The sequence below is a fragment of the Mauremys mutica genome, chromosome 1, assembly GCF_020497125.1.
Source record: "Mauremys mutica isolate MM-2020 ecotype Southern chromosome 1, ASM2049712v1, whole genome shotgun sequence".
Lineage (NCBI taxonomy): Eukaryota > Metazoa > Chordata > Testudines > Geoemydidae > Mauremys > Mauremys mutica.
Genome location: NC_059072.1, coordinates 150148032 through 150170730, shown reverse-complemented (window position 1 = coordinate 150170730; position 22699 = coordinate 150148032). Strand labels below are relative to the sequence as shown.

General features: G+C 46.9%; 1 protein-coding gene across 1 annotated transcript in view; it reads left to right on the top strand.

Annotated features, from left to right (window-relative positions):
- The first annotated feature begins 18157 nt into the window (after positions 1-18157).
- Positions 18158-22699, top strand: part of KEL (Kell metallo-endopeptidase (Kell blood group)) — a 36027-nt gene continuing 31485 nt past the window's right edge. Inside the window, exon 1 of the mRNA XM_044999698.1 lies at positions 18158-18304. Within this exon, the coding sequence (XP_044855633.1) occupies positions 18278-18304 (27 nt within the window). The 5' untranslated portion in view covers positions 18158-18277. The remainder of the gene's footprint in view (positions 18305-22699) is intronic.

Genomic DNA, 22699 nt, shown 5'->3' with positions numbered 1-22699 from the left:
AGGATGTTGGAGTAATATGCTCAGGATCAGGTAATTACATTCTTTGCTGTTAACTCATATGGTTTAGTGCAGACAGACATGAGACAATTCTCCTTCCAACTTGCTCACTCTCCAGGAGCCACTAGTACTGTGGAAGCTGAGTCTGTTACCTCCTATTGGTTAGAGCTCTGCACTGCCATTCAGGAGACACAGATTTGGGTCACCTGGGCCAGGTCTCTAGCTTTCCCTTGGGAGGGCCAATGGAGGTTGGGAGTGCCAAAGCAGATGGGCCTGGGGGACCTAGAGTTGGGCACTCTGAGCTGCCTTATGGGAAATCCGGATTCATTTAGCAATTCTAGCCTCCTGCTCTCCTCCTACAGCTGCACAGGTGTCGGGAGAGCTTAGAGGCTTAGTTGGCTGCCTCCTAGAGGCTAGCGCTCTTTGTCATCATGTTGGAGACCAGGACTCAATTCCCAGTCCTGATCTCTTAACTTCCCATGGAGAAACCACTGCAGCTGCTCCCTACTCTGACACAGGGCCAGTATCAATCTGCAGTACCTGTCTCCAACCTTGCCCTTTCTTCTGCAGATATCTCTAGTGTGCGCCTGGTAGGTGACCAAGGCCCCTGTGCAGGGCGTGTAGAGGTATTTCTCCAGGGCAGATGGGGCACTGTGTGCAGCTTGGGCTGGAGCACCACATCCTCCTCCATCCTCTGTGGCAGTCTGGGCTGTGGACCACCTCTAGAGACATCATCTATGCCAGCATCAGTGTCAGGCCACTCCTTGGCACTCCATGGCCTACTCTGTGGTCCTGCAGACCGCAACATCTCTCAGTGCACCTCGTGGCTGTCGGACAGGAAGCTCCACGCTGATGCAAATGCCGTGGTGGTGGTATGCTCAGACACAGGTGTGACACAAGGATTTATCTTGATCCCACCCCTGAGCTCTGTAGTTGAGGAACCCCTTATTCTCCCCAGTCCAAGGCAAAGTGGGCTTCAGGAGGGTAGTGGGTGATGGGGGAGAAGGTGGGAATGAATTCCTGAGTCCGATAGCCACAAGGAGGGGAACATAACCAGGATAGTAAACCCTTGTGGGGGGCATGTCCCTCTCCTTCCTGCCTCTCACCAGTGGCAGAAAGCATATGGATTTAGTGTGTGGGTGCTGAGTGGTGCTGGTGGCCTGTGATCTACAAGTGGTCAGACTAGATGATCTGGTGGTCCTCTATGACTCTATGGGAGGACTCTAGTGTAGCAGAGTACACCTGGGAGAGGGGAGTCTTTGGGGGAGGGATCTGAGAGCTGGGGGGCAGGGGAGTTGTGTTCTTGGGAGAATGGCTCTAATATGGCTCTTCACAGCCCTAGAAACCATGTGGTTTGGGTTCTTTGCGTGAAGCGCTAGGAGGAGGAGGGAGTTTTAAAGGAATGACGGCTGAGTTTGGGGACTGAAGGTTTGCCAGGGCTGAATTTTTGGATGCAAATTTTGAGTTGTGTGAGGAGAATTATGGATGCAGTTGAAATTTGGGGTGAAGGTTCTAGTTCTGGAGTGATGGTTTTCGCTTAGTTTATTCTTACTTCCACCCTGTCCCTGCTTTCTTAGATGGAGTTTTCAAAGTGAAATTATTTATCCTGTGTTAGTGTGCATGGAATGCTAATTGATGGCCCTTGGGTTTGTCCTGCTGACTCGTGTTTCCCTTTATGTTTCCCCAGAGGATTTGTCAGTTGGTCCATCCCACCGCCGTGTCTTCTACTTTTGGAGCTCCTGGATTTTCCGCCTGTTGATCGCCATGGCTGTGTTTGTGTCTATTCATCTTGGGACCCACCTGCTGCTTGTCTCACAGAAACAAAATTAAGATCTCAGTCAAAGCTCCTGTGGGGACTGGATGACTCAGAACAGTCAGGGGATGGGATATGGAGCTTTTCATCTCTTGGTCCCCAGTTTCACTGTAGCCCCAGGTCAGGAAGTCTGGGTAGCTCAGTATGATTACAGAATGGAATATGATTGGTCTTGCTTTGAGCAGGGGGTTGGACTAGATGACCTCCTGAGGTCCCTTCCAACCCTGATATTCTATGATTTTATGATCTATGACTAAACTATTTTGATTGGAGACATGGGAGCCTAGGTTAGTAGAGCTGCACAGGTACTAGAATTTTTGCTCTGTGAAAAATTTCAAAATTTGTTTTCATTCTAAATCAGAATTTTCCACAGAACACAACTAGAATGTTTCATTTCAATAAAACCAGAAAGTTTCATTAAAATTTTGACTTTTAAAACAAAATAAAATAAATTTTGATACAAAACACTGTTTTAAATTAAAAAGTCAAAACATTTCATTGTAAAAATGCTTTTACATTTTATTAAAATGAAATTTGGTCCAAACTGACATTTTTCCTCTGGAAGTTTCAATTTTGACAAAACAGCATTTTCAAATAGAAAACATTCTGGTGGATAATTTTTGACCAACTCTAATCATGGGTATATTCCCTCAGCAGCCATTAGGTTCCTATAGGCCTGGGTACCATACTGTGACCGGGGTCTTAGTGGGGGCCAGCTGTGGTCACTCAATTAGGGTGAACTGCAAAAAATGCGGCAGACAATCCCCAAAAAGCTGGTGGATATTCCAATATTTAGATTTACCAAGCCAGCATGAAACAGCTTCTTTATTACCTTACTGGTTACTCAGAAGTCCTAACAATACAGATCCCTTAAAGTGACCCAGCCTCAGGCCTCCATCCAGGTACTTAAGTCAAACATGATGATTTCTGAAAATCTTGTTTCATCAAATAAAATAAAAGGTCCTACCAATCCCAAAGGATCGGACACATTACCTCCCAGGTTAATGCATGTTTCAGATCTTACCCAAATACATGCTACAACCAATTCTTATTAACTAAACTAAAATGTATTAAAAACCAAAAGGGTGACAGAATGGTTAAAAGATCAATATACATACAGACATGAGTTCAATTCACTGAGGTTTAGATTCATAGCAGAGATGGTGAGCGTTATAGTTTCAAAGAGTTCCTTTAGAATTCAGTTCATAAGTTATAGTTCAATGTCCAAATATCATATTCAGGGCGTGCTAGCATAACTGAGACCTCAATCTTGTGACTCAAACTTCCCCTGATGAAGCTTAAGCAGAGCTGAGATGAACAGGATCAGGACCCAAGGGTCTTTTTATATAGTGTTCTAGCATACACTTGACCACACAGTCTTGGTTAAACAATAGGTTTTTGATGTAACCTTTTGCTTTCTAAACACCACCAGTAATAAGTTACACAAATTAACACAGGGCAATTTATCCATTAGGCCAGGGGTCTCAAACATGCGGCCCGCGGAGCTCTTCCCTGCGGCCCGCGGAGCTCCCCAGGGCCGCCCAGAGGGGGGGGCAAAGGGGGCAATTTGCCCCGGGCTCCGCAGGGGCCCCCAAGAGAAAAGCGGAGACTCCCGCCTCCGCCCCTCTCCTGGAGCCTCGGCGCATAGAGCGCCGAGTCTCCGTCCGAGCACCTGAGCCCCGCCCCGATCCGAGCCGCGTGGGGAGGGGGGGGGGCTGGGAGCTCTGGGCTGAGCGCTGCGCTCGGCGTGGAGCTCCCAGCCCCGCCCCCTCACCACGCGGCTCTGAGCGGGACGAAGCTCAGGCCTCGCCGGAGACGCGCTCGGGTAACGGGGGGGGAGCGGGAGCCGCCGGGGCCGGGCCGGGGCCTGGGTGGGAAGCGGGACCCGCCGGGGCCGGGGCCGGGGCCGGGCCATGGGGGGGAGGAAGGGAAGCGAGACCCGCCGGGCCGGGCCGGGGGGTGGGGGAGGGAAGCGAGACCCGCCGGGCCGGGCCGGGGGTGGGGAAGGGAAGCGAGACCCGCCGGGGCCGCGCTGGGCCGGGGGGGGGGAAGGGAAGCGAGACCCGCCGGGCCGGGGGTGGGGAAGGGAAGCGAGACCCGCCGGGGCCGGGCCGGGCCGGGGGTTGGGGGAGGGAAGCGGGACCGGCCGGGGCCGGGGTGGGAAGCGGGACCGGCCGGGGTGGGGAAAAGAGGGACCCGCCGCCGCCGAAGCGCAGCCCGGTCTTCGGCGGTGGGGGGCCCCTTCTGTTCCGGGACCCGCCGCCTAAGTGCCTCACCGCCAAGCCATCAAACAGCTGTTGGTGGCGCTTAGCACTTTCCAGGAGGGAGTGGGGAGGAGCGGGGAGCCGCGCGCTTAGGGGAGGAGGTGGAGAAGAGACAGGGCAGGGGCGGGGCCTCATGGAAGGGGTGGATTGGGGATGGGGCCAGGGGCAGCAAGGGGGCGTGTCAGTGATGCGGCCCTCGGGCCAATGCACTAGTCCTCATGCGGCCCTTGGGGTCATTTGAGTTTGAGACCCCTGCATTAGGCAGTCTATCACAAACTTCGAAGAGACATATAGACAATGACATAATTTTACCCAAGAGACATCCAAATGTTAATATTCCATTTTGATCTCTGAATCAATAGTTATAATGACAGACAGGAACTGTCTGTTTACGGGTAGCATTTAAGATACACACAATTAATATTACTTCTAACAATATAGGTTTGCATTTCGAAGTTCTAGCCTATTTAGCATTAACGGCCGTAATTATAATTTGCATACCTTTCTAACATGACTTTAAAGGTGAGCTTTAGGTCATCCAGCCTGCAAGCTGTTTAGCCCTTTCTAGCCATGCGTCACACATATCATTAGCAAATATGACGTTTCTGGGTTTGGGGAGGCGAGCTGGAGGAAGCACAGAGTGAGAAAGGCGGGATGTAGTTTCTAAAGATAAAGAAGGCTACTCCAGGAAGCCAACGTGTTTTGTGTGTTTATCGTGATTAGTAGAAAAGACACAGGTTCTCAGAGCAAAGACTATTGCAGTTTTATTCAGCATGGCCGGATATCCCAGTCTGCAGCATCACAACTCTAGCAGCCCAGAATACTCCAGTGCAAGAGATAATTTTGTGCACTTTATATGGATCCTCACAGTCTCAGCTGATCACCTTTCTTTCCATACAATACCACAGCTGCACATTTCTTCCTGACCACAGATGATGGTCAATATATGCTCAGAAGCATAAGAACTGGTGGCCTTGTAATTGTTATCCTAGCTAATTTAACTGCAAGTGTTGTTCTTTCTATGTTTAAACCAATTTTGACTCTTCCTAAATTAATTGCCTCTCCTACTGTGAGTTCCTTAGGAATATTACATTAAAAATTTATTTCCTTTTCCCCATTTTCAATGTGTCTTCTTTTCATTGCCAGTGGTGTCTTACTCTTTTGCTCTTGTTAATCTTTTAACTTTATCATAACTCCTCTTAGTCAAGTTCTTTCCAAGTTAAACTGTTGTGCTGTTAATCTGTTAATCCTGACTCCTTTAAATCCCACCTGACATACATATGCACATGCAGACACGTCTCTCATTTTTGTTGCCCTTCTCCAGGCCTGTTTTATTTCTATTATAACCTGTTTTTTGTAAGACATGAGCAAGCCTGGATGAAATATTCAAAGTGTTTGATCCTAACTCCTTCCAAAGTCAATGGGAGGTTTGACAAGGAATTAAATGGATGGAGGTTCCATTTTAAAGTGAGGATACATGCGACTGAGGCCTGATTTTCAGTTTGCTCTTAAACGGGCCAGCAGTTACATTGGTGTCATTTTGTAGGTCACCTCCATTGGCTTATCCTGAGAGCTGCTGAGCACCCTCAATTCCCATGCACTTCCATAGCAGTTGGGAACACTCAGCAGCTCTCAGGAGGTGGTCAACACCTTGCAGAATTGGGCCCCAAATGAGTGACTTTCCCCTACAATTTTGCTGCACCCAGAAACATTTTAAAAATCCAGTTGTTGAATCTCCACTTGCACTGTATGTATATGCAATTGTTCCTACTTTGCAAATGACAGAATCTCTGAGCCCAGTTCTCCTCTCAGTGACACCAGCATATCTGCTTTGACTTCAACAGAGTTATTCCTGATTTACACCTGTATACTGCATATCCTTTGTTTCCTCCAGCATCGTTTCTCAGAATGTCTCAATCCAGTTAGTTATACCAGAGTTATAGAAATATTGTTCTTGTCCCACTTTCAACTTCCTGTGCATTTACCAATTTTTCAAAAATCTTTACAAGGGAACAAGGGTTTCAAGAAAACAATTCTACTCTGAAAAGTGACTCCCTGTAAATGGCATCATGGGGCTTCTTGTTTATTGGCTCTCAGTGACTCCAGATCCAATGGGATCAGTTTACAGGTAAAAAGATGTTTATTTCTGATGCCTGGGTTCTGAGACCCAAGCTGAGCTCTTTCCAGCTCAGATATCAGCACCACAAGAAAAGGGTCTGCAGGCTAAATTCTGCCCTTACTGTCACCCGTGCAGCCCTTTTGCCTTCAATGAGTTTGTTGAGATGGAACTTAGTAAATAACCCTGTTGATGGTGCATAAGAAGGAATAGACTCCAGTTTCCTCTCACTGAGCTGTGAGGGCAAACATGAGTAAAAAGCAGTAAATATCTGCCTTGTCATTAAATTCAGCAGACTTGACTCTGAATACTGAAAAGGAGCAGGTCTATTGGGTAGGAAGGGAACATTTTTACCTAGTCACTTTTCAAAGTACAACTGCACTTCAGATCATATGTCATGTGAAATTTGCTTCTGGCCAGATGCAACTGTAATTGTACAAAAATAACTGGAGAGTAGACCACTACCTTTTAGGACTGTGGGTAGCTCATGTATTTGGGTAGATGGTGTACTCTGGAGGATTAAAAATGGGGTTGTGAGGAAGATTCCTGAGTTAAATAATAATTGGAGATATACCAATCTCCTAGAACTGGAAGGGACCTTGAAAGGTCAGTGAGTCCAGCCCCCTGCCTTCACTAGCAGGACTAATTTTTGCCCCAGATCCCTAAGTGGTCCCCTCAAGGATTGAATTCACAACCCTGGGGATTTAGCAGGCCAATACTCAAACCATCGAGCTATCCATCCCAGCAATGTAGTTTTAATGCAGGTCTTATGAGTGACTTGCTGGCCTTGGGCATGTCAGTCACTTATCTGCCTCAGTTTCCCTATCTGTAAAATGAGGATAATTATTCTTACTTACATCACAAGTATGTGTGTGTAGCTTGAAACCATGATGTCTTTAGTTTCTGTGTAATGTACCTTTAAATTTGTGAAATATGTGCATTACACAACAGCATCCATTTTGTATTTCAAGTGATTCCAGCCTATCATAAGGGAGATACATACACTGTGCTCTTCTTTGCAGGGATCTTATTTTTGTTTTACCGTGTTTTGTTTTCCCATAATCTAAAATAAAAGCCATTCAAGGTTTGCTTTTTGGAATAGGAAAGCAGCACCCCAGAAGAGTGATGGCAGAATTTTATAGAATCAAAGCTAGCATAGAAATGTAGGGCTGAAAGGGACCTCAAGAGGTCATAAAGCCCAACCCCATGCTCTGAGGCAGGGCCAAGTAAATCTAGAGCATCCCTGACAGGGATGGGGATCCTTTGGAAGCCTGTTCCAGAGTTTAACTATCCTTATAGTTAAAAAGTTTTTTCATAATATCTAACCTAAATCTTCCTTGCTGCATATTAAGCACATTACTTCTGGTCCTACCTTCAGTGGACATGGAGAACAACTGATCACCATCCTCTTTATAACAGCCCTTAAGACATTTGAAGACTGTTATCAGGTCCCCAGTCAGTCTTCTTTTCTAAGACTGAACATGGCCAGTTTTTTAACCTTTCCCCATAGGCCAGGTTTTCTAAATCTTCTATCATTTTTGTTGTTCTCCTCTAGACTCTCTCCAATTTATCCACATCTTTCCTAAAGTGTGGCACCCAGAACTGGATGCAGGATTCCAGCTGAGGCCTCACCAGTGCTGAGTAGAGCTGGACAATCAACCCCTGTGTCGTACCTATGACACTCCTTTTAATTCACCCCAGACTATTAGCCCAGAGGTCCCCAAACTGTGGGGTGTGCCTCCCTAGGGAGGGCGTGAAGGAACATCCAAGGGGAAGCAGTGGGGCCCGTGCCAGCCCCCATAGTTTCTCTTATCCCTGGCCGCATCCACCTCTCCCAGAGCTGTGGCCCCGCTCTTGGTCCCAGCTTTGGGGAGGGTGAGGGGGGGGAGGAAGACGGGATTAAGGGGGTGCAACCCTCAAAAGTTTGGGAACCATTGTATTAGCCTTTTTGCAGCTGCATCTCATAATTAGCACCTGAACACAAACAGCACTATACAAGCTCTAAGTATTATGATTAGCTTGAGTCCTTATAATGTTTTGTGGAAAAAGCTTAAACTCACTATTACGTTTGTGAACTCATGTATACACAAACGAGAACTCACTAGACCTAGCCTGAAGTGATGTTATAATTAAGACAGATTCGCTCTCAGAAACCTTGCCCAATGCAGCAGTAAAACCAGGTATTAAAGTTCTCAGAAAGCGATGAAAGGCTTTCATATCCAATCCTCTCTATTCTCCTGCCCTCCTTTCCCTGAGGCCCTGATTTTTCCTCCCTCCCCATGATTATCCACCCCTGTTCTCCTCCTGGCTCTCACTTATCTCCTGCTCTTTTCTCTCTGCATCACTTTCCTTCTTCCCTTCCTCCTGTTCCTTCCCACCTCCCCCCACACACATCCAGGATTACCATCCAGTCTTGCCCCCCTCCAGTCCTTTCCCCTCTTTCCTGGCTTCCCATGATCCTCCCCCCACCCTCCATTTTCACCCTTACTTCTGGTTTCTCTCCTTTCCATGGATATCAGGCTCCCTGATCCAGCCTCTGCCTCTTTCATACAAACTCAGCTTCCTGGCCTAAGTTTGCTCTGGCTCCAGACTGGATTGGCCATTTCCTTCTCTTCAAAGGGCCCACAGAAATGACACTATTCCACCCTCCCTGCCCTAGTTCTATTGTAGGCTTGTCTACCACCTCCTCTACTATGAGTTGGACTATCCCATTATCCCTCCCTGACTTGAATGCTAGAGTTTCCTTCCCCTTTTCCCTGCCCTGGTGGCTGAGCTTCCCTGCCATCTGAGTGTGGGGAGCCTCACAGGATTTCTGTCTTCATTCATGGTTGGAGATGAAGAAGCAAGTGGAGGAATGAAAGTAGAAGAGATAGCATACATAAAGAGGGAGGAAAGGTATAGATAAGGTGAGAAGCAGGGTGCACCTGGGTGTGTCACTGAGACTCCATCAGCAGTCTCTGCCACCGAAGGGCTCTGCCAACCACTGGCTGGTCAGAATGAAATGACAAAACCCCCGAATGGCATCCTCACTCCTAGTCTATGGGTGAGAGGTGAACTCACCCTGCCCATAAGGTCACCCTCCCAGCCTCCACAGTGTGACAGCCTCATGCTGTCTGTGTGCATTGACTCTCCTCACTCTCTCCCCTCACTCCCCCTCCAGCTGACAATAGGCTGGTCAGCACTCTTGCCAGCTCTTGCAGTGTTTGGTGTTTTGCTCTATGTCTCAGCTCCTAGATTCAAGCAATTACTGGAAAATCTCAGTTTTCATATAAAAATAGAAGGAAGGTTCTAGCACTCATGGTTGCAGAGAAAAGTTTGAAAATGTGAACCTAGTGACCCCGACAGGCTCCAGAACCAGCAGACAAAGAAACCAACATTTAAAAACAAACAAACAAACAAAAAAAAACCTTCTGTTTTTTATGTCAAACTCATGATTTTGTGTGGTGGGATGAGTACTGTTGTAACTCTGCTACCCAGGCCCTTATGCCAATGGGCACAATCCTTTCCCCTCACGTGGACAGGCTACAGCATTGTAGCAGAGCAGAGAGCATTCTACGACATGTGTTATATTAGCACAATTCACACAACATGTGCCACAGTTTATTTTGCTTGCAGGACAGCCCTACACTGCATCCTGGGGGCCCAGGGAGGGGATGGGAGAGAAAAGGAGTGCAAAGCCCTCACAAGAGTACAGTTCTGTACAGGAAAGAGGAAGAAAGCCAGTATTGCCACTTCTACAACTCCTGTCACAGCCACGGGCCTCAAGGGATCAGAGCTATCCTCTGCAGCTCACAGATAAGAAAGAAGTCAGCTGATAAATGGTCCTGTGACGTCCCCCACACCGACACCTCTGCCTCCATCAGTGGCACGAGAAAGTTTCCAGGGAAAAGCATTTTGTCTGCTCTTTCAGTAGCTGATAAGGTGTCTTCGAAGAAATTCATGAGTTAGCAGCAAAAACAACTTCACGTACACAGCACCTTTCCTCCTTCGACAGTACAGGCATCACTCCTCCAGCACAGTCACACTACATGCACAACAGTGTAGGGGATGAAGTGCAGAAGAGTTCAATATCCAGTGGAAATATGGACAGTTGAAAGAGATACACGGAGTTTGGCAAGGACATGGGGCTTAACATCCTCTATTCATGGAGAAAAAATGCCATTGAATCTTTAATGGCCAAGAGTCACTTTATATCACAGCTAGATGACTCGCGGCACCTTCCTATCAAATTACTAATCACTCTCCCTGCAATCCAGTACTATGTTAGGGAACACTAGCTCCATTCTGGGGCACTGGGGTCAGTGCTGACTCAGAGGGGAGAGCACCCCAAACTGAGCCACCCATACCACTGCAGCACAGCACCCTCTAGTGCCATACTGGTCATTGCAGTGAGCACTGACAGAGGGATGAGTGGTCTCTGTTGAGGAAATGGCACTACTTCTTGAAGCACCTTAGATCTCCATGAAGGTCTCCTATCCTTAGCTTGTGAGATCTGAAACAGCTCACACTCACACTCAGGAGGTCAGACTAGATGATCATAATGGTCCCTTCTGACCTTAATGTCTATGAGTCTATGAGTAAAACGGTCTATATACTGTACCATGGAGAATACATAGCAAGGTCATAATAATAAGAATTACATTTCTCCCACTGGTGGGGCATACATTAAAAAAAGCCTATCAGTGCCCAGCATCTGGTTAAGAGATTCACTCAAGCAAGTTAACTCCAGTCTCATTCTCTCATTGATGTTCTCCAATGTTGATTGCTGGCCAATTCACGTTTCACAGTACTTTTAAAACCAAATCTGTTTGGGGCCTCATTTTCAGAGGATCTGAGCTGCAACAGCTCCCAAGGACTTCCATCAAAGTTGCAGGGCTTAAATTCTCATAGATTATTTCCCAGCCCCACCACCACACACAAACATGCTATAAAAACTCCAAGGCCCATCAGGGCTTCAGCTGCTGGGCTTGGGGGAGCTCAGGGCTTCTGCCCGGTGATGGAGTGGTGCGGCTAAAGGTTTCTGCCCTGCAGTTCAGCAGGGCTCTGGGCTTCACCTGAAGAGCAGGGTGTCTCAGGGCATTAGCCCCATGTGGGGTGGCAGTGGGTCTCAGGGCTTCAGCCCATTGAGAGACACTGGGCCCGAGGCTTTAGCCCTGTTGGAGGTGCTGGGGCTCAGGGCTTCTGCCCCACAAGTTTAAAAATATTTACCAGAGCTCCACTCTGGACACCTCTGGCTGAATTTGAGCCCTGCACAGTTGTAAATGTTCAGCAACTCTGAAAGCTGGACCCCTGCTTCCTTTACTCTGTGTGTGTTTTTAGATGGTTTTTCTTGGCAGCTATTCCTCCATCTGAGCTTCCAATGTACTTATCAACACTTTGTTTTTCAAGGGTGTGGGTGAACTTCAAGGAAAGGAGCTAAAATGTTCTTAAAAGATAGCTAGAGCCTAAACAAGCATCAACATTTCTGGGTCAGGAAAGCCGAATCTAGTTTGCTGAATAGCAGGAGAATTGATCTTATTTAGCAAACCAATTTATTTTAAATTGTATTATGCCCAAACCATTCTAGGCACTTTACATACAAAAATGGAAATAAGATCTGTGCCTCAAAGAGCATACAAAGCCCAGTCCCTGCTAACTGGAGAGGAGAGGGGTAAATATTATTTTATGAGTACATTCCTTCATTTTAGGAGGCTCTCAGGTACCTCAGTTACAGGAAGCATTTAAATAGCTAGCTAGATATGTAAACAGTCAGAATAAGTTTTCTTCTATCCTCTATTGATGAGCTGGGGGAAGAGACTTCAGGAGCAGACTGTATTTGCATAGACACACCTGAAAAGCAGCGAGACCTGCTTTGCCAAAGTAATCAATTTTGGCTGTTTTGGGTTAAAATTCACTTTAACCTTGGACCCGGGGATAATGAAATGTTATTATCCTGATTGTATGACGAAAGGGCAGCAGAACTTAATATGCCCTAATTGAGGGGGTCACCCTCACTGTAACCTCACTCTCTTACCTTACTCATTAAACAGGGCGTAATGATGCCAAATCCCAGTGAAAGTCAGAGAAGACTGGAATGGGCATTCCTACCTGTTGATATGGCATTGTTTAAAAAGTCTGTACCAGTTGATACTCCCCTTTCAGTGTCTAAAGACAGAGCTGGTCAGACTCAAAGGAGAGTCCTAGTTTCTGCTTACTAATTAATGACTAGAGGTAAAATCACCGATGGGAAGGTCTAGGGCAGAATTTCTCAAACTGGTGTCTGTGGCCCCCTGGGGGTCTGTAAGGGTACTTCAGAGGGTTTGTGGGCTCCACTGATCAACTCTTCCCCCAAGTGCCTCCTGCATGCTGGAGAACAGCTGTTCAGTGGCATGCAGGAGGCCCTGGTAGGGAGCGGGAGGAGTGGGGATGGGGTGTGCCCAGGGGAGGGGGTGGGAAGAGGAGTAGCGGGGGTGGGGTCTGGGGCTGATCAGGAGGTTTGGGGGTCTGTGAAAATTTTAAAATCAAAATGGGGGTCCTTGGGTTGCTAAAGTTTGAGAACTGCTGGTCTAGGGGGTTGAACCTTAGACCTTGTGTAGGGACAGTATTGCACTGAAATACAACACAAAGGGTACAGCAGCAGCGAGGTTCCCCACTACCCAGTGGGATGGCTAAGCACCGGGCTAAGTAGTGGAACCATCACAGATAGATGCAGAGGCGGCAGCAGCATAGACAACAGTGGTAGCAGTGAGCAGCAGAAAAGGCATTGCTCCATGCCCCCCTCAGCAGTGGGAGCTGAATCCACGTGAAAGCACCCCTGACTTCTGGGACTTTGCTGACTTTGGACAACTGACTGTGAGTGAGATGCAGCATGTTAAAGGACATTTGTCTGTCAGGGTTTTACTCTACCAGGTGAGAAACTGAGGCAAAGGACATTGCCCAAGATATTGTGGGGCAGGAGTTCACTTGTAGGTTGCATATTTTTGAATCATTATTATGGTATTTTCCCAAATTAATGCTGGGTTTCCTTTCCCTGGCAATAAAAGTTTTCTTTTGTTATTCATAGACTCTGTGCTTGCCTCTTAGAGATGTTATTTTCCTCAGATTTCTGGGTGGGGGCTCAAGGCATTTCCTCTTTTGCAATGTTAACAGAGACCTCTAGATATGGAACCTGGCCCTTGTTGCTGCCAGCACCACCAGGTGTAAGCAGAGATGCTGGAACAATTTGTATAGCGGGGGTGCTGAGAGCCATTTAGCCAAACTGTAAACTCTCTATATAATGGAAACCACTTCAAGCCAATGGGTGCGGCAGCACCCCCAGGAACCCTAGTTCCAGCACCTGTGGGTGCAAGGGTGACAGAGGGACAGAGTCAGAGAGCAAATAGCAGTGAACAAATTTGGCCAGTTTATTCACAGGTGCTTATAAGTGTCATGGAAGATCTATGTTTTGAGAAGGGATTTGAAGGAGGAGAAGGTGGAATGGGGGACCTCTGGGTGAAGAGTACAGGAATTGAGCCCCATGGTAAAGGCACAGAGACAAGTGTGGCAGAGGGACATGAAAGGATCAGCTAGACGCAGCTTGGAAGGGGCAGGGAGCAAAAATAATCATGAGCTGAGCAGTAGGTAGAAGTTAAATTGTGTAGGGCCTTGAAGGCAAAGATAAAGAGCTTGAATATGAATATAAATACTGCTGTAATTCATCTTGCCAGTTGTCTGAGAGAGCACATGCCACAGTGAAGACATGGGCATGAGGGTCCAGGCCATCTGTCAGGAGAGCCTTATCAGCTGGTCTGAGGACAAATTGAGTACCTCAGATATAAATCACTCTGTCACTTCACACTTATTCTCCCTACACTGGTTGGGGACAACAGTTTATGCTGCTCAGGGGATGACAGAGGCTGTGCTAAATAAAGCAATCATGAGGCTGAAATGACTTACCTATTCCCATCCCCTTATTCAGGATCCTGGTTCATTGTTCAGGGGCTCTTAATTTAAATAAGTAACTGGTGGTTTGACATAACATCTCTCAGGTCACACAAGTCATATGTCCCTGTGTCTGTCACATGGTTCTGAACATGATGCCCTCAGTCTCAGAGACTTGATTTGGGGTGACCCAAGAGCTATTTTCTCATATACAGCTAGTTGCATATTTGAGGAGCATTTGTAAAATGGAGGCTGAGCTGGGGGTGACATAGGGTAAAACACTGCACAAAAAGAAAACTTCTACAGGGACTTCCATGTTCCAGGCTGTTCAGAACCATCAGATGGATATGGAGATGTATGACTTGGGGTGACCCTAGAGGTATAAGGACCTGGGGTAAGTAATTGACTTCAGCTTCATAAGGGATCAATATCCTTATCTCATAATTATAATCTTCATGTGTACTTCACAGATACACGAATAACCTTACTGTTAGATGAGGGGTGGGGGCTAATACTTGGGAAATATCTGAATGCCTGAGCTGGAATCCAAGCCTATTTGTATACATAGGCGGCAGGTTTGTATAATTTTTGATGGTGCCCAAAATGGTGATCCATCCCCCCGCTCTCGCCCTGTAAGCCGATATAAAATGAAGCTACAACGCGTCGGCACCACAAGATTACAAGGGTCAATTAAAAGTGGAAAGTCAGAAGCAGCACTTGCCTGCTTCAATATACGGTATTAAATTTTGTTGCACCTGTTGTGACAAAGGGGGAATTTTCTTAATGTTTTCTCTGAATACTGTATGGGTGCCTCAGTTTCCCCTGCAAGGTGCCAATTGAAGGTGTTGGGGACAAAGAGATCAGGTGGCCTCCTTGTCCGGAAGAGACACAAAGGCTAGAGGAGGGAGTGTCAGTTTGGAGCTGGCTGGGGAAATGGGGAGAGGCCCAGAACTTGGGTCTAGGCTCCCCACCCTCCAAGATGGACCTGACTGAGGGGTCGTTTTCTGTACCCACAAGCTCTGTTTTAGACTGTGATCCTGTCGTCTAATAAACCTTCTGTTTTTACCGGCTGGCTGAGAGTCATGTCTGACTGCAGAGTTGGGGTGCAGGGCCCTCTGGTTGCCCCAGGACCTGCCTGGGCACACTTGCTGCGGAAAGCGCATGGTGTGGAAGGGCATGCTGAATGCTCCGAGGTCAGATCCAGGAAGGTGTAAGCTTCTTGCCCTGGAGACAGTATGCTCAGAGAGAGGAGGCTCCCCCAGAGTCCTGACTAGCTTTGTATGGAGTAGTTCCAAAGCATCCCAGCATCCCCTTCCACACCATGCACTTCCTGGAAGTCCACACAGGCACTGACACTCCCTCCTCTGGCCTTTGTCTCTTTTCCAGGAATTAGGAGGCCACCTGATCTCTTTGTTCTCCAACACCTTCAGTTGGCAGCTTGCAGGAGAGCGGCCCAGGCCATCAGTTGCCCGGAGACAGGGTTTCAGCCATTCTCTGTGCAGGCGGCATCACACTGGCCCTCTAAGGCTCTGCAACAATCACACCCCCTTATCCCACCATCTAGATCCTTGAGAAATGCATAGGGGAAACTGAGGCACCCACATAGTATTCAGAGAAAACATTAAGAACATTCCCACTTTGTAACACCTGTATACGACTAGTTATATACTTTAAAGGGGTGTAAAATAATCAAGTATTGTGCTAAACACAATGATACTCCAAACTGACCACCAAATTTAAGTTGCACATTTTTCCCCTCAGGTGAGGACTTTGGGGTGGGGCTGGGGATGAGGGGTTCATAGTGCAGGAGGGTGCTCAGGGATGGGGTGCTGGGGGCACAGGCTCTGGGGTGAGGCAGGGCTGGGGATAAGGAACTTGCGATGCAAAAAGGCTGCCCCAGGGCTAGGGCCAGAGAGGACTCCCCCCTCCACCCCGTTACCGGCAGCAGCAAGCTCCAGGGGAGGGACCCCTCCTCTCCCCCCTACCTCCCCTGCAGCACACTCACTCTGCACCACAGTCACTGCACATGCTCCTAGGGACTCTTTCAGGTCCAGAAAGCCCACTCGCCTCCCCTATGGTGGGTACCGGGTGTCACAGAGTCCCTGGGCGATGCTCTGGAAGAGCTCCTCACAAAGCCAGTCAGGACTTTGAGGAGCCTCCTCTCCCTTGGAGCAGACTTTTTCAGGGCAAGAAGCTCACACATCTTCACCTCCTGGGTCTCTCCTTGGAGCATTCAGCATCCTCTGCCCCTCCATGTGCTTCCCACAGCGAGCCCGCCCCAGCGGGGTCCTGGGGAAGCCACAGGGTCCTGCACCCCCACTTTGCAGTCAGACGTGACTCTCAGCCAGCCAGTAAAACAGAGGTTTATTCGATGACAGGAACAGGGTCTAAAACAGAGCTTGTAGGTACAGTGAACCGGACCCCTTGGCCGGGTCCATTCTGGGGGCAATGAGCCAGACCCCCCCCCCCCGTATGCACTCCAGAACCCCCTCCAGCCCCTCCTCTCTGCTCAGTTCCTTTCCTGGGCCAGGAGGTCACCTGACCTCTTTGTCTCCAACATCTTCAGCTGGCACCTTTGCAGGGGAGGGGCCCAAGCCATCGGTTGCTAGGAGACAGAGTGCCAGGCATTTAGGTGCACTGGCCCTTTGCTCTGTAGCAATCACACGCTCTGATCCGCCACCTAGATACTTAAGAACTGCATAGGGGACACTGAGGCACCAACACAGTATTCAGAGAAAACATTTAGAACATTCTCAGTTCATCACACCGGGGTGGGGGGTTGCCATCATGTGTGGTCTCCCCACCCCTGCTGCTCCCCCTGGGTCCCGGGGGGGGAAGGGGAAGGGAGCTCCCAAGCGCCTGTGTGCCTCCTGCCTCCTCCTCTCTCCCTCTTCCCCTCCCCCGGTGCTCCAAGAGGCTGCCGGCCACTGATCTCTATAGCCTTAGGCAGAAGCAGCACAAACAAAGGAGAGAGGCACTGGCTGTTTTCTTTCAGGCAGGGAAGCTCCGAGGCGGGGGCAGGGGAGAAACCCAGCTCCAAATATTGGTGGATCAGAGCCCTCAGCCTTGAATATTCCTGGTGCTTAAGCACCTCGAGCCCATATAAGCTGCCGCCCCTGTTTGTATACCCCAAAGGCAGTATGGGAAGACAATGGCACATTCATCTGGAGAGTCGGTCAGAGTGGAGTGGTGAGTGGTCCCTGCCCTGGACCTCTGCTCAGGTCTAACCTTTCTGTAAACTCTCACCCCCCAAATAGGTCCCAGCCACCCTTCTGTAACTGTCCTTCCCTGTCACTGAGCTTTAGGAGTCTTGGGGGAAGTAACCTAGACCCCCACTCCACTCATGAAACCTTCAAGGGACCACCAGCTGGTTTCTCTAAGCGGAGGAACCACGCCTCTTAAATCTTCCCAGGAAGGGTCTTCAGGGAAGTGGGCTGCTGCTATTTTGTACCAAGCTGGAATGCACACGGGGTGTACCTGACACCCTGGAATGGATTCTGGATGCAGAAGGAAGAGAATCAGAATTCCATTTCTGTTCCTGCTGGAAATAGATTTTGGTGCTGTTGTAGAAGCAGCAGGAGAAGCACACGTGGATTTTTGCACCCTCTGGGGGAGGAGGAGCACCAGAATCTGTAACTCTCATTATCTTGGAGGTTAGCAAAGGCCTCAGGGCCCAGAACAGCAGGTTCAAACAGGCAGTTTGAATATCAGAGCAGGCATGTGGAGTGCAAGGAACAGCAGGGCAGCTGGGGTAGGAAGGAAGAAGTGGAGAGTTGGCCAGGGGAAAGAATTGCATATTTCTGACCAACATGGGTTCCTGGCATGGTGGGGAGGGGGCAGGTGCACAGGGTAACTCAGACAGATAGATAAACTGTGGTCGAACTTTGCTCTCCCAAAGGGAAGTAGAAAGCAAAAATGCACTGTCTGGGGAGGAAGGGGTGTCAGGAGGAGAAGGTGGGCGGGGAGCTGCAGAAATGTATCCATATCTCTCGCTCTCTGCCTCCTGTTTTCTTTAAGGGTGTTTTTCAGAGCCCTTTTTCCCATCTCCTCCTCCTCCGAGCACTCAGCCAAGGTGGGAAGGAGAGACTGTCTGTGATGTGAACTGTGTTCTTTACCAGCCCTTGGGGACGAGTAGGGCATAGACAACCTAGCAGCAGCAACCACACAGGGAGCAGGAGAGTCTCCACAATGAATGGCATAAGGACTCCTCAGCAGGTAGGGAAAGAATTCTAGTCCCCTATTCATATCATTTAACTCAGTTGTGCTCCCTCTCTTTTCCTTCTTCTCTATGACTCTCTTTCACTCTTACCCTGATGGGTGCCCGAAGGGGGTTGAACTGCTGGACTCAATTGCACTTGAGAGTTGGGGTACAAAAGAACTTGCACAGGGCCCAACACTAGGGGTTCAGGTTCCAGCATGGGGATCTATGAAGTTTGAGTTTCAACTTTGTTTGGACTTGCCTAATGTACACATAGATAACTCCCCCTCCCTGCTGCCGGTGAGACAAGATATCAGAGTTTTCTGTCTCTATATTTATCTGTATCCCCTGCTTTGCCCACATTTGTCTCTAAGAGTCTTTCTTTCCATATCTCTGTGTTAGAGTGAGTGAATTGCAGGGGGAGGCTCATTTTGCGCTATTCCAATTGGTAACTGCTGCTAGAACCAGCTACAATTCAGTCATCCCAGTGGGCAGTTTTGTCTTGGAATTGCTGTCCACAGTTAAAGGTTTCAGAAAACCAGTTCCCATTGGTGGCCATATTTAGGTTATGCTGAGACCTAAGTGAACAATTTGCAACAAATAATGTATCTGATGAGTTTCTTTTTTTTATAGTATCCACAAATTGTCCACACACAAATTTCAGAATTCCAGATGACCTCTTTATTCAGAATTATTTGCAATTTTTTTCAACAATTTTTTTTTAGCCTGGAAATCATTCTTCAATTGGACATATTTGCAAATTGAAAATCACATTGTATTGCCTGATTATATGTCATGTGGTTTTGTTTCTCTTTCCTGACTAGATGTCTTATGTAATTAATCAACATAACTGCAAATTTATAATCAAATGTACATTTGCCAAGTCATGCTAATTTGGTTAAATATATAAGATCCAAATGGAACAGAAACAATACCATATGAGTTATGTAACTAATCAACATAACATTAATTTCAAAATATCTGTTAGATTATAATTAAGCTGTTGAATACAGCAAAAGACAGAGTTCATAAGCCTTTGTTTGTATTCTGAATTGCTGTTCCATTTGTTCATGTTCATACCCATTTTTATTTTCTGTTCAGGCAAATGAGGCATGTATATTTGGGGAATGGCTCTTTTACAGACAAATACCCATATTCTCATAAGAAGAAGAGTAGGTGTCATTCATTATTTTAGTTTTTTATTGGCTGTTTTTATGCTTCACACTTTTCAGTCTTCCAGGCCAGGGTTCAGCAAACCATCTCTATTTAGCAAAGCACTTTAGTATGTACTTCACTTTCAATGTGTCCTTCAATCCCATTGGTTTTCCATGGATTTATGCACGTGCTTAAGTGCCTTGTTAAACAGAGATGGATTTAAGCATGTGCTAAAGTATTTTGCTGGATTGGGGGCTCTAAATCTGGGAGCATAAATAATAATAGCATGTGATTGGGTTTTAGTGGAGGTTCTGGGTGCAAGTGCACCACAGAAATCAGGCCCAGATTAACCAATGTGTACTGAATGCACTTGCACAGGGCCCCCATCTCAGGTTTTGCTCAGTCACCCCTCCACTATGATGTTCAGCCCAAATTTGAGTGAGTGGTGTTGGGACCAGGTTTGGATCAGCCACTCCTTCCTCATGATGGAGGGGGGGCTGGGCCAAATCTGAATGGTAGTGAGACCCTCGGTGCCAGGTCACAATGCCTGGAGCAGGGAGCAGGGCAGAGCCCCAAGGGACAGGAACCTCTGCTCGGGGGGTGAGTGTGAGGCAGGCTTGTTCTCCAACCTACCCACTTCACCCACCGCTCCCTGGGACCTCCCATCTGCCCTGTGACAGTATTAGGATTGTAGTGCTGAGGCAGAGGGTGCAGCTGCTTGTGGCCAGTGCTCCCTCAGCAGGGCAAGGAGGAGGAGGCATCATGCACCCATTGAATTGGGGGACTACATCCACCCCTGCATGTGATTACCATGGCAAATCACACCTCAGGCCCACTGAATAGCAAATGGTCAAAGCGAACAGTTTGTGAACAACCCAGTGGCTGAAAACAATTCATTCAAGTTATTTAGAGAATACTTACAAATAATAGCCCTGATTCTATGCTGTCTTGCGCCTTTTGTTTAATCATTTACACCCGTACTGAGTGCAAATTAGATGTAGAATGCTACCATTCTGTGTTGGTAGTGTTTTACACCTGCTTTGCCCTCCTTTTGCACAAATGTAAATGTTAATGACAATGGAGAACCAGTCCCAGTGAATGCATAGGCAGAAATCTGTCACAAACAGAAAAAGGGCTACATTATTTGGAGAATTTATTTGCAACAAATAATTCTACCAGCTCTAACTGTATCAGTCTCAGTTCATGTCCTCTTAGTTTATAAGTCACATGGTTCACATCCCTGAGTGGATGACTTATGTAATTAACCTACACACTGTAAATTCCAAATTGTGTATTGTACTCTCAAATAATACGTTAGAAATTAGCTTCCAGTGACTATTCAAGCATTTGGGCTGAAATGGAAAATTTGGCAAGAATTGGTGTTAGTAAAACTTCAGTGCCTGAATATTCGTGGAAAGCAAATAGGATTGTGAACATGGTTGAGTCGAAGTACACTTTCCACTTCATGCTAATATTCTTAGAAAATTGTCTCCTTGCTTTGTTCACCTCTAGCTATATCTTTGCTTAAGATGCGGATTCTCTTTCTCTCTCTCTCCTCCCTCCAACCACCAAGAATTTCTCCCACACTCAGCACTTCAATATCTGAGCACCTTACAAAATTATCACCACAAGACAAAAGCCTCTTCCTTAGACACTCTGGGTTGTTTTTTCCAGCAATTTCCTCTCCTCCTCTATCATCCCCTTTACTGCAGATGTGGGGAAAAGATCAGCTGAAGAAGCAAGTTTGATACTTTGCTTTAAGAGCTGTGAGCTCTGAGCTTATTTTTCATGGGAAGTGAATTCTATCTCTTGAGCCAGCTGCTGAAAAAGCTCTGATTTCTTCTTTCCCAGGATTAACTGTCCAGACTAACATTTTCATAGTTCCTGATTAGACATCTATGGAGACAGCCAAAGACATTTTCTAGCACTGCACTGGTTGAAATTACGGTTAAAGATTCAGCAAAAAAATATTAAAAAGAAAATGAACTGTTGTTTTGTTAAAATTTTTTCACATTGTTTTCAATTTTTAAAAAAAGAAGGGAAAAGAAAATAAATTTTGAAAAAATGTGTTTTGAATTTCTGGATCCCCTCCCACTTGTATCAATTTTTACTCCTGCCCATTTTTTAAAAAGGTAAGGGAGTGTAAAAATGTGTGCGTGTGTGTGGGGGGGATTTTCTCTCACTATATATACACTTATTTTCATACATTTCCTGTAGAGAATAATTTAAATAAGAGATAGTGGGTTTTTCCCCTTATTTCTCTAACTTCTTTACTTTTCCCATCCCCATTTTTTAGGGGAAGAAAGTTGAGAAGTAAGTAAAATAGAAACTGAGAAATTTCTAACTATTTTGAAATAAAAAATTCAAACATTTTAAAAGTTTTGGATATTTTAACATTTGTTTAGAAAAATTTCTAAACAAACAAGTCATCAGCAATGATATATTTATTTATACATTTATTCACAAAAAATATTTTAATTAAACCCATTTTTGTTTTTTGGTATCTGCCCAGGTGATTACTTGGCTTGGCTTGATTCTGTGTCTAACCTTTAAAGACTGAAACAGAAAATTTGAATTTGGCCATTTATTCTGTAAGGAGCTCATGAAGTAAGCAGAGCTTTGGGGAGATCTGCTTTTATTGACACTGGAGCCTGACTTAGCCCTGCTGTGCCACCAACCGGACTTTTAACGGCCCAGTCAGCAGTGCTGACTGGAGCCGCCAGGGTCCCTTTTTGATCGGGCGTTCTGGTTGAAAACTGGATGGCTGGCAATCCTATCTGTATTAGCATATGTAACCTATAAATGACAGGGTCCATACCCCATTCGCCCATGTCCATCCCCTACCCTGGAATATCCAGTCCCCACAATATGGAGAAGCACTGGAAATGCTGACCCACTCCTCAGTCTCCTGTAAACCATTCAGACTCCACACTCCTTCATGAATTGAAGCTAGTGATGGCTTGGAGGTAAAAGGGTCTCTATCTTCTTCCTCAGTTTCCTCCAACCATACAGCCAGTTTACCCTCTCACTCCTCTCTTACCTGAGGCCAGATTGGCAGGGGCAACCTGCACATGATAGGCTCCATATCCCGTTCCTCAGTCTCATTTAAGCCATCCAACTGTCTTGCACCCCACAACTTCAGGGCAGATTGGAACAAGATGTAAAAGCCTCCATATCCCATTGCCAAATCCCTTTGAGTATCCTGACCTACCTGAGCTGCGACCAGACTGAAACCAGAGACTATGTGAAAAATTCTG